This window comes from Zea mays, chromosome 5 (genome assembly GCF_902167145.1).
Source record: "Zea mays cultivar B73 chromosome 5, Zm-B73-REFERENCE-NAM-5.0, whole genome shotgun sequence".
Taxonomy (NCBI): Eukaryota; Viridiplantae; Streptophyta; class Magnoliopsida; order Poales; family Poaceae; genus Zea; species Zea mays.
The window spans coordinates 12,553,481-12,570,199 of NC_050100.1; the positions used below are offsets into that span (position 1 = coordinate 12,553,481).

Below are 16,719 nucleotides of genomic sequence, written 5' to 3' on the forward strand. Positions count from 1 at the left end.
ATAAGGTGCATAGATTAACATACAAGAACCATGACATTCAGCAATCATAAAAGGATGTTGTCATCATTGTTTTGTATGAAACGTTCTATTTTAGATACGATCATTCCAGCATACTGGATTTAAAAACCTTGGAAGAATGCATCCTTGTGAGGAAATAGAAAATTGGAAAGGGGATTGCATGAATGAATAACCTAACCTAAATGTTGCCATCACTAAGCTCAGTTTTGATTCTACCGATGATAGCAACAGAACTTCGTTCATATAACCACCAAAATAGTGTAGTGTATAAAAGCTAAGGGCAATCTTTTTGTTTGCTTTTTTATATTTCCTAGTATTTTATAATAGCTACACATGGAGACCAAGAACTTGGCAACTTTGTGGTCAACAAAACCAGCAATGCTATTACTCAATCATCTACAAACCATAGCCAACCAATTTGTCTAATATTCTGCTGGCTTACAGCTACTTTGTCAGTATATGACACTAGAAAAATAAATTAACTGGTAATATCCAACACCGGAGTAGTATTCCATCATGCAACTTTTCTAGTGTCGTATTAACATGGATGCATCAGAATAATCAACAGATTTTTCCCACAAAGGTACAGTGCATCTCAATAACAAGTGTAACAGTAAGACATGACAAACCATTCCACCAACTATCGTACCACTATACTTCTCATGCCTTGGTTTAGAAGCAGATCCATACTCTTTTGACTGCCTTTGGCTCTCATCAACAAGGGTATTCTCCAAATCAACCTTTTCTGTCTTCAGCAAGGCAACACAAGAATACATCATCAGAGTATTTAAAACATTTTACAGGTTCAAGTCCCCCAGTAAACATCAATATGCAGATCTTACAAATTAGTGAACATGGAGAGCAGGGAAGAGAAGGGAAATTTAAAACCTCTCAATGTACAAATGGAAGTAGTGGCCCACATGAACATAAAAGATATATTTACACGACTACCTTCTAAGCTCTGTGCAGTGTTAGAGTATGCTTGGTCATTTATACTAATATGCTAATATAAAAGCACCCATTCCATTCTTTTCTCTTCTACATTCACTACCTTAGTAGTTTAAGTAATATCAACATAACTTGTAATATAAAAACCTAATTTAAATTCAAACCATCAGCAACCAAATGCCAGTTAACCTAAACTAAACCGAAAACATGTGTTACTGAATAGATGCTCTCATTTTTATCAGGCCTGACATGACAGAATACCTAATAGGCTAATACCAATTAGCTTGCTCTAGAGGTTAACATACTCTGGTTATTTGCCATCAAAACAACAAAAAGACAGCCAAGAAAATGTCAGGAATAGGGAATAAGAGAATTATATCAAATGATGGGTAGAGTAGCTAAAGCAACTAGGGTACCATTTTTGTACTCCAGAAGGACCAAAACACATGAGAAAGCAGTTTGTAGTCAAGAAACAAAAGTTCTGAAAATAACCCCCCGAAAGAACTTCGGTATCACCAAAGAGGCAGGTAAACAAAACCAAAACAAACATCTAGAACTATTAATTGAAACTTTACTTTGTTATTTTCTTCGTTGATGACAAGACAGCATAAGCTAGCTTCAGTAGCAGATTCATTATCAAATGCCCAAGTACGTTTGGCGATTGACAAAAACAACAGCGTAGGGAAGGTAGTAGACGAATTGAAAAATTTACAGCACCATCCACAGAGTAACAGCTAACATTCAGATCTCCAGGTACAATATGGTCAGTGGATGCAATCTACTGCAGAATAGCACGTTCTGTAAACCAATTTTTTACCAGTAGCTTCGTACTTTTTTCTTCAATGAACTCAATCATGTACAAGATGCAGAATATCACAAGCATGAGTGCATGACACACCCTGCACTAAAAAGCAATTATTCCCACTTCATGCACAACAAGATTCTTTTCGAATCCACAGGTACAGATTATGGAAGTACCTCTAGCTGGCGAAGAGTTTCCAAGAGGAGCGCATGCTTCTGCTTGGCGAGCACAAGCTGCTTGTGCAGAGCCTCGAATTCTTCTCGCACGATCCTCTCGCTGTCAGCAATGGCCGCCTCGCTGACCCCTTCCTGCTGCAGCCGCTGCCTTAGGCGCTCGGTTGAGACGGCCACTGCCGCAGCGGTGTCCCCTGGCCCGACCATCTCGCTAGAGGACATCCTCGGGAACATGTCCTTGGTCACCCGCAGCGCCTCGAGCCACGCAGCTCTGTCCTCCCTGGTCTCCGCCCGCAGGTGCAACGTCTTCGTCCCCGAGAAGATGGAGAATCTCCTGTCGTCCGATCTGCTCTCCCTCACGGTTGACACCTACACACGCAAGGGTCGCGTTAACAAGCTGGCAGAACACGAAATGGATCTGGCGATCACGAAGGAGGCACAGGGCCAGAACCGAGGACCTTGAGGTGGATTTCGCCGATGGGATTTCGAGGGTGGTGGTGGCCGTTGGAGTGGGACGGCGAGAAGGCGGAGGGGCGGTTGAGGCGGCGGAGGGACTCCTCGCCGATGACCTTGGCGCCCCGCTCGGTCTCGCGCGATAGGATGATGCGGTCGGGCCCGTGGATCTTGTAGAAGGAGAGCACGCCTTCGTGGAGAGCGAACCAGCGCGGCCTCCACCCGCGCCCGTAGTTCACCCACTTGTACATGATTCCCGAGATGCCGCCGCCGACGATCTCGTTCAGCTTCACCCCCTCGAGCGGCGAGGAATCGCCTCCTCCACCACCGCTGACCCCCGCTGCGCGCGCGCGCCTCTCACCGCCAGTGGCGGAGTTGTTTCGAGGCGGCGGAGGCGGCAACGGCGGGGGCTGCGGTGGCGGCATCACGGCCTGGGTGCCCGCCACAGCGGAGGACGCAGCGGGGGCGGCAGAGGCCGCGGGCGATACGGGCACGAGAGGCGCGCAGCAGAATGGATGCATGGAGAAGTCGGGGTCAGCACCGGCCGGGGCGCGCGAGGTCGCCCCTGTCGCCGGCGAGGTGGCGGATTCTTTTGTGTTTTGGGATCGTTTTATTTTTGCTCCGGGAACGGGTGGGTGCCGCCGGGAGCCAGGAAGACGAGAACGAAAAGGGTGGTGAACAGGACTACAGGAGCTATGTTTGCCTTTGCATGACGGTTGGTTGTCGCTTTTCTTCATCACTGTCACGAATGTTTAAATAACGAGTTACAAAATTAATTACTCCCTCCATCCAATTTAGTTGTTTTAGATTTATTCTAAGTCAATCATTAACCACTTTAACCGGTTATATTAGATGTTTCATAAGATATCACAATACAAAAGTAAAATTTTATAATAATTGACTTAGTACAAATTGAGAATGACTAAATCATGTGGGAGGAGGGAGTAGATGAAAACTAAATGACGATAATTTTATTAAGTCTAATTAAACATATAATTAATACTCGTAATTCATATTCAAACATTTAATATGACATAGATTAAACTTTAGCCTTAATAACCATAAACCCCTCAAGTGGTCAGGGAGGCATTGTCTCGATTTGGTGAGTAACCTTGCTGCTTTTCGTTCAGAACATTATTTGGTCGTGTCGATTTGGCGAGTAACCTTGTTGCTTTTCGTTCTGAAAAAGTATTTAGCCGTGTTTTGAACCTGTTTTGACAAAATGAAGCAATGTTTACTGACGAGTACAAGCAAATTGTTGGTTCTCTAGAAAAAATTGATTTTTGATTAATCCATTTGTTTTTAGAGAATTTGCATTTATAGTTACACTTGACCTAGCTAAAATACCATCTTCGGAATCTGATTGATGAAGAAACGGAGGCGCATCATAGTACTACAAATTCACAACAACTATCATGTTCATTTTTAATTCATTGTCGTCGATTTGAGCTCCAGTACAGGTAGCAGAAGAATGTTCTATCAAAACAATAGTGAGAGAAAAAATGCTCTAGAAACAAGGTAGATGCAAACAACTTAATAACACTGGAGACTGATCCATGAGAAAAAATGTCGTCCATATTTGTGGCTCACCCAATTCACACGTGCGAAGACAGAAACATAATTCCAACTTTCCCGCTGCAGCTGCTCGGCACTGTCATCGGCTCCTTTCCACGCTCGTAGCCTTCTTGAACGTCGCGGTGACGACAGACTCATTAGATTTCTAAAGTCATAGCAAAAGTTTGAGCGAGTGGTATCGGTACGATATAATTGCACTAACCGGAGTAAAATTCAATTATTGTTCTATCTTATGTTTATCTTGTGCGGCCTGACAGTGTGGTTAGCATCCTCGTCGAGCTCGGTCATGGGGTTGCGCATGTACTCATGCTTCCTGAACGAGCTCCGGCTGAGCACCAGCGCCGAGTAGGAGGCGTGAGGAGGAGATGCACGCGAATGTAGATTATCGCGCGGGGAAGTGAAGTACATGGATTGGGAGGAAACACAGTAACGTGTGTTTCTGCAGCGAATGGAGTGTTTTTCACGTGCAAATGAATAGAGAGTCTTCACGAGTAACTGTTGGATGGTTGTTTTCTACTTTTTACTAAACTAAGAATTGGATTAGAATTATTGGAAGTTGTTGGAGATGTTCTGAGTTCACACGCTCCATCTCTAGAAGTTATTGTCTCCCACCCTTCTTTCCAAAACTTCCCTAGTCTCTCTAATTAACTGACCGCTGGTGGATATCAACAGATATGCATGCTACGATCAATTTTTACCGTTATTGAAACCAACTCTCTCCTTTCCCGCACTGTAATTTATTTCGCGCATCAACACACACGCCTCATACCCAACACATGCATCTCGTACTGTACCGCCCCGCCGTCCCAGGGCCCATGGCCGTGGGCGCCCAACTCGGCATCAAGAATAAGTCTACTTTGGGTGTGTTGAGGTGTAATATAAACTAGTTCTTTGTCTTATTTAAATCCCTTTAATAGATCTCAATCTATTTCAATCTCTTGTTAGGTGGGGGTGGGGCTAACTTTTTTGGAGTTTTAGGGCCTGTTTGGTTCGTGGTTAAATGTGTCATATTTTGGCTAAGGTTAGTTTTACGAATTGAATAACTAACTTTAAACAGAAAAGTTAGACAAAGTATATCAAGTTAGTCTATTCGCCCGTTTTGCGTGTGCGATAAGCTGATACTGAGGGGGTGTTTGGTTGTTCCTGCTAAAGTTTAGCTCGGGTCACATCAAGCGTTTGACTTTTAAATAGGAGTATGAAATATAGACCCAACTAACTGGACTAGATTTGTCTCGTCTTTTAATCTTCGGCTGACAAATTAGTTTTATAATCCGACTACATTTAATACCCGGAACGGAGGTTCAAACATTCGATGGGACATATGCTAAATTTTAGCCGGGTGTAATCAAACACCCCCTGATACTCCTAGGCCGCTAAGGCGATATGCCGATATCTGGGGACCAAGGCGGGTCTGGCTACGGTATCAGATGTCATGTCATCCTCCGTTGTCTCGTCCGTTCCAACCCCACTACTTCCACTGCACACGCATCTCGCTTTTGTCGCTGCCAACTGGCAACTGGAGTCCGCCGTCTCGCCTACTGCCGCCAAAGCCAAACGGATCGGTGGCCCGACGCTGCATTACCTTTTTCGTCGTCATTGCTGTGTCGGTCGGGTGGGTAAAGTTCGGTAATCGTGCGCTGGGCCTGGCTAAAACTAAAAGCGTTTCTACTGAAGTCCTGTGCACGTTCCCCCATAATCGCTATGCCCCCATTGTTCTCCGTTCCTTTTTCTTCTTTAAACAAAAAGCAAACAGACAAGAGAGGCCAACGAAGGAACTCGTAACATAAACACACCGATACAAAGTAGCATGTGACCGCCCTTTCGTAGACGCTGACGGAACGTGTCCATTCGGCAAATGGTAATTGTTCACTCAACCAGAACTGGGGTGCGGATTGGTTTCGAGGGCATTTAGTTTAACGCATAAAACTTTTGAGCAGTCAGTGCATGTGGTTAAATCTGATATTTACTAATGTGGTTTCCTTTTAAATCTCCATGTTAATCGTCACCAAACATGCTTAAAAGTTAGTTTAAATATTTGAAATGCGCGGAGGGGGAACCGGCACGGAGTGGGGACTGGGAGGAAACCACAAAATTTGAAATGGAGGAAGACAAAAATTCACAGAGAGGTCCGCGGGGGAAGGGTAAAGAAAAACGGTTCGTAGGCATGGGCCGTGTCGGACTATAGTTGAGAAACCTTTTGGTAGTGCCGGCCCATCTTAACATCCAACAGAACAACGCTCGCCTGCTTATATTTGAGAAAGGAAACTTCTGGTTTTCTCTGCGCGGGAGGAAGAATGGCGTCGTGGTTGGAGCAGCTGCAGCGCGAGCTCGCCGCCCGCGGCCTCACAGTCGCCTCCATCCCCGGCAAGGGAAGGGGTCTCATCGCTACTTGCACCTTCTTCCCAGGTGAAACCGCCTGCTTCCTCGTTCTCCCCGAACCGATGGCGTAGATTTGTCACTACACGCGAAGCGTGGCGCTTGTTGCCCACGAAATGCTCGATTAAATGCGCGAACGGCACCTGCTGTGAACGCTGGTGCCATGACACGCATAGGCATAGACACGTCCTTGAATTAGTGTGATGATTTACTGTTCCGCTGTGTTGGTTCATTTGCTTGGCCTTCACTTGCGGTGTGTTGTTGCAGGGGATGTCATTCTCAATCAGGAACCTTACGCTTCTACACCTAACAAGATTTTAGTTGGATCGAGCTGTGACCATTGTTTCACCTCTGGCAACCTGAGGAAGTGCTCTATGTGTCGAGTTACTTGGTACTGCAGCAGCAACTGTCAGGTGCTGGCAAAACCTACTCTATATAGCACTTACATTTCCATCGATTGTGCAATCGTATGCTTGTGTGGTTAATTCACACACATTTTTTTTAGTGATTATCATGCTTTTGTTATCTTTTTTTACAACTGTAATATGTTGTTAGTGCAGAAAGAAGAATGGAAACTACATCAGCTGGAGTGTAGAGCAATGGCAGCACTTACAGAGGATAGAAAGAAGATGCTTACTCCTACAATTCGGTTGATGGTTCGGCTGGCACTCAAAAGGAAATTACAAAATGAGAAGGTATTATCTGCTTTGTTCTTGCCCCTTTTTAGCTTACCTCGGTTCAAACTATATGTGGTGTCTCATGTAGTAATTTCATTTCACAGTTTTCTTGAAAATGAATCTGTATACTAGTTACAATGCCTACTGGAGTCCAAAGATGCTACTTTATTTACCACAAAGACAATACCATCAAATGGCTTATGATTTCTTCAGAAACCTGTGCTTATGATGTGAATGATATCTTTGTATATATGATCCATAACCGGCTGCGTTTATTGCCAGGTCATTCCATCCTCAAGTATAGATAACTACAATCTGGTTGATGGCTTGGAGTCTCGTATCCTGCCGTGTTCATACATTTGACTGGCGATGAACATAAATATTATGATAAATGATGTTGAATTGACTTCATATACGAATAGATATATCGAAGGTTGATGAAAATCAACTTGTGCTCTATGCTCAGATGGCCAATCTTGTGAGCCTGATTCTTCCTTTTATTGAGCTTGACCTTAAGGAAATTGCACAAACTTTTTCTAAGGTAATACCTAACATAATGTTTCATCATCATGTCCATAAGTTTATGTTGTATTTGCACTCAAGGTATATAGCATTATTTGGCTACTACTACTATACAAGATAGATAACAGTGCTGGTGGCTACCACATGAATGGGTCTCGGGAGGGAATAACCGAGGCAACCTTACCCCTGCATTTTTTTGCAAAGAGGTTGTATCGAACCCAAGACCTTTGGCTCAGTGGAAAGGCTTCTCACCACTGCGCCAGGCCTAGAAGATAGATACTGAAAGCTTTTGAACACAGCTGGTTTCAGGTTTTATAATTGAGCATATATTGGTTAGAATCCAAAGCTCTGTATACGAGATTAATAATCCAAAAGGTGTTGAGAACCTATTTGGATATGGCTGTTTTAGTCCTAACACTTTGGAAAATATAGAATGGAGAGTACAAGTGTCCACTGACACCTTGTAGCTTTATTTGAGTATAGTAGTATGTTTGTATAGCGTACCCCAGGAAGCTAAAAGCAAGAAACTTCAGAAAAATATGAGTAGGTTGTACCAATTTATAATCATCCTAATATTCAAACAGTTGTTGGGACTATCTATCAAAGTGCTTTTTAGTAAAGTATGCTGTTGCTCATCCTAAATCATGGTCATCTGTATGTATCACCCCTTCTGTACAACAATGCTTATGATATATGTGCCGTAAGATTTACTTTCATATCCAGGTGAGTGGTGATCCTTTAGGCCACTGAGATGAAAAATTATTACCACTTTTTCCAGCTTTTCTCTAGACAGTTACAGTTTCAAAATTGTGGGGAAATATTGCCAATGCTGCATATTTTCGAAATGGTGGATATATTGCCACTGTGGATCATATAGTGCTTTTTTTTAAGTTAGTCCATATAGTACTTCAGAATAGCTGTTAGGATTAATTGGCAGGCCCAATGACGTGTGTCGATGAATTAAGCATGAATTATTGATTCTCACATATATGCAGTTTGCCTGCAATGCGCATACCATATGTGACCCTGAACTTAGGCCTCTTGGGACTGGACTGTACCCTGTCATATCCATTATTAACCACAGGTCGTATGCTAAACTATTAGCTATATATTCATTTATCTATTATCTTTACCAGATTAGAGCAATTAATATATCACCACCTTCTCTATTCATCCATTTTTTTTGGGTATATTCAGTTGTGTACCAAATGCAGTTTTGATATTTGATGGTAGGACAGCATATGTTCGTGCATTGCAACCGATAAATAAAGATGAAGAGGTAAGGAATATATACCTTGCATCCTGATCATATAATCCTTAAATTGCATGTCACGCTTTCATTCTTTCTCCTTTTCCATTGTTATCTTTCTGGTTAATATTGTTTGTGTATCTGACTGTCTGTTGTCACTTGTCAGGTATCTATAAGCTACATTGAGACTGCGACAGTCACCAAGAAGAGAAACAATGATCTGAAACAGTACTTCTTCACCTGCACATGTCCACGCTGTGTAAAGGTTTATTTCCTGTCCATTATTTTTTAAACCTCCTTCATGACAAATTGACCAATCCTTGACCATCAAACTGTATCTTCTATACAATTTCTCAATGCAGGGTTTTGATGAGGATGCACTACTTGAGGGGTTCAGGTGCAAGAACCAAGCATGTGATGGCTTTTTGCTGCCCAACTCAGGTTGGTTGCCAATAAGACGAAAAGTACTTATTGAATGGTTGTGGTGAAATAGTTGAAAATTGGTGGATCAACCAAATATATATTATGTTGAAATTGGAGACCTCATTTTGTTTGATCGGTTATTAATCTTAATCTTATAAGTTGTGTTTATCTGACACTATAGGTAAAAAGGCTTATACATGCCAAAAATGTGGTGCTTCTAGAGATGTGGAAGAGATAAAAAATATGAGAAGCGAAATACTACAGTTATCGGATAAAGCATCTTCATTTCTTTCATCAGGAAGTATCCTTGTCTAAAGATTAAATGTCTCTGAAAAAAACTCTGACATCTGGTCAAAATGATCATCGAGTCCATTTGTTGTACCTAATACATATATTACCTTAATGAGGGAAATAGATAAGGCTGAAGCAGGTTCTATCTACAAGATAATCGAACAGTTAGAGAGAAATCTGTACCATGCTTTCTCAACTACTTTGCTGCACACGTGCGAAACACTATTGAAGGTAAATTTCAAGTTTATATAATAGAGAAAATTATTTGTATGCCACTGTAATTTTGCCCAATACCTTATTTACCGTCGTAAATGTTCTAATCCCTTCTATGCCATTGGAGATGATATGGAAGCGTAAGAAATTGCATCTGAGTGGCTTAGAAGGGATTAGGATATTTGAGATGATAAATAAGACAATAGACAAAATTGCAGTGGTATATAGGGAATTGTCCGTATATAATATGACCATTTAGTTATTGGATGCAAATCAAGTTGACTTGAATGAATTATACCTTTGTAAAATTCGTTCTAACAAGACAGGTTCTTAGTCCAACTATTTTATGGAATATGGACCATGAATACCACCATAACCATCCATTCAAATTTTCAGTTACATTCTACTGTCTTGCATAATCTATTATTGACGCAGATATATCTGGAATTACAAGATTGGTGGACTGCGTTGACATACTGTAGATTGACAATTCCTGTTTATGAAAGTAAGGCTGCTTAATATTATCATTTCAGCAAATTCTGTTTCGATTGGAGAACATTTTGCACACTAACTGTTTTGTTTGTGTTTATATGTTATGTAATAGTTTGTGATACTTTATCTACCTAATTAGATGCTGATGTTTGATGTTAACTTTAGAAATATTTTGTTCATCAGTAAGAAATCAAACATGATATTGTTTAATGAAAGGTTGTTTTTTCAAAAGGGCGGGCCTGGTGCAGCGGTAGAGCCTACCGTCTGTAACCGGAAGGTCCCGGGTTCGAGCCCCAGCCTCTGCATATTATGCAGGTAAGGCCTGGCGCTTAAAGATACCCTTCCCCAGACCCCGCACAGTGCGGGAAGCCTACGGCACTGGGTACGCCCTTTTTTTTTAAAGGTTGTTTTTTCTGTTATAACCAATTACTATTTAATCACATTTGGTAGGGCTCTGTTTTAGATCCTGTTTTTTTCACACTTTTTGTTACTTCCAACAAAGCTCAATGCTCACTAATGTTTTTATCTATCCATTAGGAGTTTATCCACCTTTTCATCCGATGATTGGATTACAATTCTATACTTGTGGAAAGCTTGAATGGTATGGACTATTAGCCCTTACCTATTTACCTCACACAAGGACAACAATCATATGAGTTTATTCCTTATCCAGTATAAATGTTTGCTGTTAATGTCTTATGCTTTACTAATATAGCTGTTATTGATTCTGACAAAAGTTGATTTTGGATTTGACACTGATAGTATAGGGTCAATAAGAGCAACTCTAAAAGCCTCTGTAAATTTCAATCTCTATATCTAACATTTGGAGAGCCATTCAATGAATATTATTTTTGTATATCTCTCTTATCTGCAACAGGTTTTCCAATATTTGTTCTCTATACTTCGATAGCTTATCATATTTGTTCTTTGTTGAAAAACAAGAAAACTAAATGTAGCCGCCTCTTCAAAAATGGAGTGAAGGAAGGATGGTTTTGGAGAGTGGTTTAGAGAAGTTTATCTATTGGAGTTTTTTTATTTGTTTTCTAAATTTTGTTATAAAGAAACATGTAGAATGTCTTAGAGATTCTCTAAGAAAAATGCTAGCTATGAACTTTTATAAAGAGAAGTTCAGAATCAGTTCTTTTTATTCATTGTTCCATACTAGTTTTTTTAATCATAGTAAATGCTTCTTCACAACATTAAACAGTCCTATTTTACACCTCGTTTTTTCCTCTGTTGTAGGTTGCTTGAGTTCACAGAGGATGCACTAAAATCTTTAACCAGAGCAGCAGATATACTTAAAGTAACACATGGCGTAAAATCCCAGTTCATGAAAGAGCTCTTTGGCAAGTTAGAGGAAGCAAGAGCTGAAGTTTCGTTTAGACTATCCTCGAGACATGGACATGATGAGTAATTTTCATAACTGCAGGCCAGTTATGATGGAAAATAATATATTGAAATTATGTTTCTACTGTTGAGATCATATTTCAAGGTACAATAAAAAATGTGGAGACTTTGTAGGCAAAGAATTAGCACTGTTGTAAAACGATTATGTGCCGACACAAAATAGGCCCTAATTTGTTGTATAAAAAATACAATTTTGAATTTAATTGTATATCATGTGGTAGGTTGAACTCCATAAACTCTCTTATACCCAGCATTCATCTTTTATCTTTTAAGTACTCAAGTTGGACATCTTTCGCATGGCACAAGGAGCACCAATGAACAGTCAAAGTGCCATATTTTACGAGAATCCAAAAGCAGCTACTAATCTTATTCAGAGCAACGATGTAGAAGTTAGATAAATATATGATTCTTATCGCATTTTCTATGCATTGACGTGTGTTAGTTTCACACGATATGTTCTTATCCTCTATGCTTAAATCTTGGGCCTCATGTTGAACATGGTAGACTTACTGGTTTCTCATGAAATGCTCATCTTCCAACAAAATTCCTATCTTTTAATATTTACACTTACACCTTTTAGGCTGTTTTTAGCATGCCCCCCAAAATAGACACGCATGTGCAAAATACGCGTTCACAAGCAACTGTGGATGGTTTCAATAGAGCATGGATGATGACGCGAAAAATATGTGCTGGTCCTTCTCGTATCTTATCCATGAATTCTATCTCCATGTCTCTATTTACGTGTCCAAAATGTGTGATGGTCCTTCTAGTATCTTAAATCCATGGATTATCTATCCTTCATGTCTCTATTTACGTGTCCATATGCGTGTTCGTTAGAAAGGTTGTCTAGATTGCGCGCTCCATTCCTCCTGTAGGCGGCTATTTTGCGCATCCAAATACATCGACTGCTGGAGACAACTTTACACTACCTCAAGCCAAGAAGAAGGCTATCCAAGAAAAGGTTGTATTTGAGGTCCTATCACTAGTATAATGATATCTCTGGTGTGTTCTAGAAAAAATATTACAGACAACTGACACCTAAATAGATGTTATCATAACATTATTATAATGAAACCCTATATGTTGGGTCGACCATCTTCATTACAAACAACTTTCTCTTGTCACCTCTTAAAACCCTGCAACCAAGATGGTTGCTTACAACATTAGCAAATAGTATCCCTATGCAGTGGAAATATAGATATGCAAATAGAGTTTTAGTAGTTGTTTCCAGTAGATCGATACGGTTGCGCATCACGCATCGCCTTTGAGCCACATGAGTATCGATGTTGAGGTCTAACACAAAAAAAGTAGTGGACATATGCTGAATAATAGGATACACAATGAGATGTAACATGCAGATATGCACGACGTCGGTAGAGGCCGTACATTTTGCGCAACTGTATGCACGACCTGCTGGACATGTGAATAGTACAATTCTGTTACATATTTGCGATCATATGTGTGAGCTATTGGAGGCCGTCTTAGTTCAACTTATAAAATAAAATAATTTTCTAGCTTTAATAGTTCAATGAGAAAGCAAAAAAATCAGGAGACAATGAAGTAATTAAAATTCATCCATCACAAGCCATTCGGAGGGGTAAATATGTTAACCCGAGCTCTTCATCAAGATAAGTAATTTTAAGTTGGAAAACGTCAAAATTACTCCCCTCACCTATAAATGATGTTCATATAACCCCTTAAACTATTTTTAGTTTAATTTATCTCTCCGCATAATTGAGTTAGTTCAATATACCTCCTAACAAAATTTGTCTTTTTTATTTCTTTACATACAAACTAAGTTATTTGTTTAAATTTGTTGGTTATATCTAATATCATAACTTAGCCTAAAAATATATTATGATTTTTCATAATTATTTTGATAAGTTAAAACCATATAACATAACAACTTTAATGATACAAAACTAAATGTAAATAAATGATAAAATTTTAACATATTTTTCTATCCTTAGTTATGATGTCCTGAATCACCTCAGAAAATATGAACTTGAATTCAACTTTTACATAGAGAAAAAACAAATCTTTCCCTAATATGATTTGTCTTTTTTGTTTCTCCATATAAAATTAAATTTCAAGTTCATATTTTCTAAGGTGGATGAGGACATCATAACTTATGTTATAAAAATATGCTATGATTTTTTATCATTATTTTATATTTAGTTTTATATCATTAAAGTTATTATATTATCAGATTTTTAACCTATTAAAATAATTAATAAAAATTACAATATATTTTTCTAGGCTAAGTTAGGGCATTAGCTACTAACCAACATAATTTAAATCGAAAACTCAACTTGTATATAAAGAAATAAAAAGATAAATTTTGTTAAGGGGTAGATTAAACACCATGCTTCAGGTAACAAACCAACACAAGTAATACAAAACCAGCAACAATACCGAGTATATGCTGTTTTGAATAATATATTTGCAGGAAAAAGCATAGTAACTGTTTAAAGAAAATGCAACACAATTCAAAAGGAGCAAAATAACATAAAGTTATTATAGTTGAAAACTGATAGTAGACGAGGCAAGTGGGTTCCAACACAAAAATGAACAACAAGAAGAAAGTCTTTTACTCCATGCAAGTTGAGTAGGGTAGAGTTAAAAACCCAATAACATCCACAAGTTAAGGGTTTGTACATATATATAATTATTTTTCATGTACCCCTATTCAAAGCTAAATCTTTAGATGTATTCTATCCTTTTAAGTCTTCTTTAACTCTCTTTCTATATCAACTTCATTTTTCTTCTTTCTGTCTTCTCATTGATATTGTGTAGGATTTCATTATGCATTGACACATTTGGAGGTCTATGTTGGATATGTTCAAACTATCTCAACCGATATTAGATAAACTTTTCTTCAATCAGTACTGTGATCAAGTCATACTTCGCTACTGCGATCAATGCTTCAGCTAACATGTTCTTTTATCCAGAGCGCAAGTATGTGACCTACATTCAAAAACTGCTTGGCCATAACACATCACAAAGATCTCACCTACATGCCACAAAAGTAGTATAGCATATCGTTCTTAGATGAGAACTCTTTGCTTCATAACAAAGAAAGTACATGGCAACACGATTTATTCATACCAAGTATAGGGCTAGAAAAACAAGTACTATAGCTCGGCTGCTGCTGCTGCAAGCCTTTACCTGCTTCCAAGTACAATAGCTTCCTTTGAAAATGTCACAGCTGTAGCAGCTTTCAGCTACAGCAAACGGCTTGAAGACACAAGCCACAACCACCCAATCATACATGCTCCCTGGCCACATGTGACAAGATGCAGCGCGCGAACACATACAAACACAAGCACAAACTAGAGTACAAAGTATGCACAAGCATATGGTTGTGGGACACGAGGGTTTAGGGTTTAGGGTGATAGGAAAATACGGGACTAACCTTAGCGGGGAAGGATACGGAGGAGCTGTGGCCTCGAGTGGAGAGGGAGGATGAGGGTGTGATGGGGACGAATACCATGGAGAGGGTCACCATTTGAGCTCTCCTATGGATCCGTGCCGAGGCCCGAGGGTGAGAGCGGAGAGCCCTATGTGTATCTGATAAAAAATCCCAAGAATAGGGGAAAGGTAAGGTTGTGCATGCAACTTCTGCAGACCTAGTGGGCCTTTCCGTATATGCTTGTTATGGGTTGTACAAGGCCCAAGAGGTATGACATTTCGGCCTCCATAAAAGCCTAGAGCTTGCAAGTCTTAAAGCATCACTAGATTTGGTAATGCACGTGCGTTGTTTTTGGAGCCTTTTTAGAGAAGCATGGTGTGCTGTGTGCGAGTGTACTCTTCAAGGAGGAGCGCTATTGAAAGGGAAATATGCCTTTGGACTATTTCTAAGTGTTTTGGTGATTAACTACTCAACACACCACTGTGAATTAACACTCCTCGTATGAGCATGAGCACAGGTGTTTAGAAAGCAAATTGAAGCAATCAAGTCTAAAGATTGAGGAAAATAAGAAAAGCACTTTTGGGCTTGAGAATGCGCATATTGCAAACCTATATGAACCAAAGTGGTAAATATATGTTTCTAGCACTTAGTCAATTGTTTTAGGTGCTAACAATGTTCATCTAAGTGCTAGGGAACTTCTCAAGACGGGCTAAAAAGAAGGGAAGAAGTTTGGCTAAGACAGGAGAAGTTGGGCCAGTTTGGGCACCACCGGACAGTCCGGTGTGCACCGGACATGTCCGATGCTAGCCTAGTCGGCTGGTCCAACTAGCCGCTCTCAGGAAAATGCCAAGGCTCACTGGCTAAAAATCACTGGACATGTCCGGTGTGCCAGGCGAGCAACGACTCTTCGCCCGCGCGATCAGCGCCGACCACGTCAGCAGACAACGTTCGAGAAGGGTCACCGGATAGTCCGGTGCCCTCCCCAAAAAGGAATTCAGCCAATCAGGTGATTTGGTGACCGTTGCATAGTGGTTGTCTGGTGCGCCACCGGACAGTCCAATGCACCCACAGACAGAAGGCAACCAGGGCCTTCCAAATGGGACTTCAATGGCTCCTAAGCCTCTTGGGGCTATAAAAGGGACCCTTAGGCGCATGGAGCAACACACAAAGTATACTTTGAGCACACTACAACTCTGAGACTCCACGACCACGCCTCCGAAGTGTTCTAGAGAGATTTGAGCGCATGTTCTGAGTTGTAACTCTATCGTTTTGTTGTTGCGCTCTGTTCTTTGCATTTGTGTGTGTTGTTGCTGCATTGTGCTCTTGTGTGCTTATTCTAATCCCTCTTACTCCGGTTTTGATTGTGTTCATTTGTGTAAGGCATGAGAGGCTCTAACTTGTGGAGATTCCTCACAACCGAGATATTGTGAGATATAAGAAAGAACTGTGGTACTCAAGTTTGATCTTTAGATCACTTAAGAGGGGTTGAGTGCAACTCTCGTCCATTGGGATGCCACAACGTGGAGTAGGCAAGCATATTACGCTTGACCGAACCACGAGATAAAAATTGATGTGTCTCTTGTGCCATTTATTTTATTGCATTTTTTATCTCTTCCTCGTTCCAATTCTTCACTTGCGATATTGCTCTAAGTTTAAATTAAATCTTCAAAGAGCAATCGAGTGAAATG

At 40.3% G+C, this 16,719-nt stretch overlaps 2 protein-coding genes and 1 long non-coding RNA gene across 3 annotated transcripts; 1 reads left to right on the forward strand and 2 right to left on the reverse strand.

Moving 5' to 3' along the window:
* Positions 1–1,575: 1,575 nt before the first annotated feature.
* LOC100381915 (putative oxysterol binding domain family protein) lies at positions 1,576–3,040 on the reverse strand. Its single transcript, NM_001174692.1, has 3 exons — positions 2,400–3,040; positions 1,945–2,310; positions 1,576–1,865 (listed from the first exon to the last, which is right to left on the reverse strand). Exons 1-3 carry the CDS (start codon positions 2,913–2,915, stop codon positions 1,815–1,817), a joined length of 933 nt encoding a protein of 310 aa, NP_001168163.1. The 5' UTR covers positions 2,916–3,040; the 3' UTR covers positions 1,576–1,814.
* Positions 3,041–6,260: 3,220 nt separating this feature from the next.
* Positions 6,261–11,862, forward strand: LOC100192749 (histone-lysine N-methyltransferase ASHR1). Its single transcript, NM_001137948.1, has 14 exons — positions 6,261–6,375; positions 6,613–6,758; positions 6,906–7,040; positions 7,305–7,359; positions 7,445–7,563; positions 8,540–8,628; positions 8,742–8,823; positions 8,960–9,058; positions 9,156–9,234; positions 9,398–9,517; positions 9,632–9,738; positions 10,156–10,225; positions 10,750–10,813; positions 11,455–11,862. The coding sequence occupies exons 1-14, from the start codon at positions 6,264–6,266 to the stop codon at positions 11,624–11,626; spliced, it is 1,449 nt and encodes a 482-aa protein (NP_001131420.1). The 5' UTR covers positions 6,261–6,263; the 3' UTR covers positions 11,627–11,862.
* A 2,786-nt stretch (positions 11,863–14,648) lies between these two features.
* LOC111589262 (uncharacterized) lies at positions 14,649–15,246 on the reverse strand. The gene is made up of 2 exons (XR_002748257.2): positions 15,035–15,246; positions 14,649–14,897 (listed from the first exon to the last, which is right to left on the reverse strand). It is a non-coding gene; the product is annotated as an uncharacterized lncRNA (long non-coding RNA).
* Positions 15,247–16,719: the final 1,473 nt, after the last annotated feature.

Excerpts from the sequence above, each read along its gene's own strand:
- LOC100381915 (NM_001174692.1), bottom strand. The coding sequence starts at position 2,915 with ATGCATCCATTCTGCTGCGCGCCTCTCGTGCCCGTATCGCCCGCGGCC. Across the intron at positions 2,311-2,399 it reads TCGGCGAAATCCACCTCAAG|GTGTCAACCGTGAGGGAGAG; the intron begins GTCCTCGGTTCT and ends TTGCGTGTGTAG. Across the intron at positions 1,866-1,944 it reads AAACTCTTCGCCAGCTAGAG|GGTGTGTCATGCACTCATGC; the intron begins GTACTTCCATAA and ends TTTTTAGTGCAG.
- LOC100192749 (NM_001137948.1), top strand. The coding sequence starts at position 6,264 with ATGGCGTCGTGGTTGGAGCAGCTGCAGCGCGAGCTCGCCGCCCGCGGC. Across the intron at positions 6,759-6,905 it reads ACTGCAGCAGCAACTGTCAG|AAAGAAGAATGGAAACTACA; the intron begins GTGCTGGCAAAA and ends TTGTTAGTGCAG. Across the intron at positions 10,226-10,749 it reads GACAATTCCTGTTTATGAAA|GAGTTTATCCACCTTTTCAT; the intron begins GTAAGGCTGCTT and ends TCTATCCATTAG.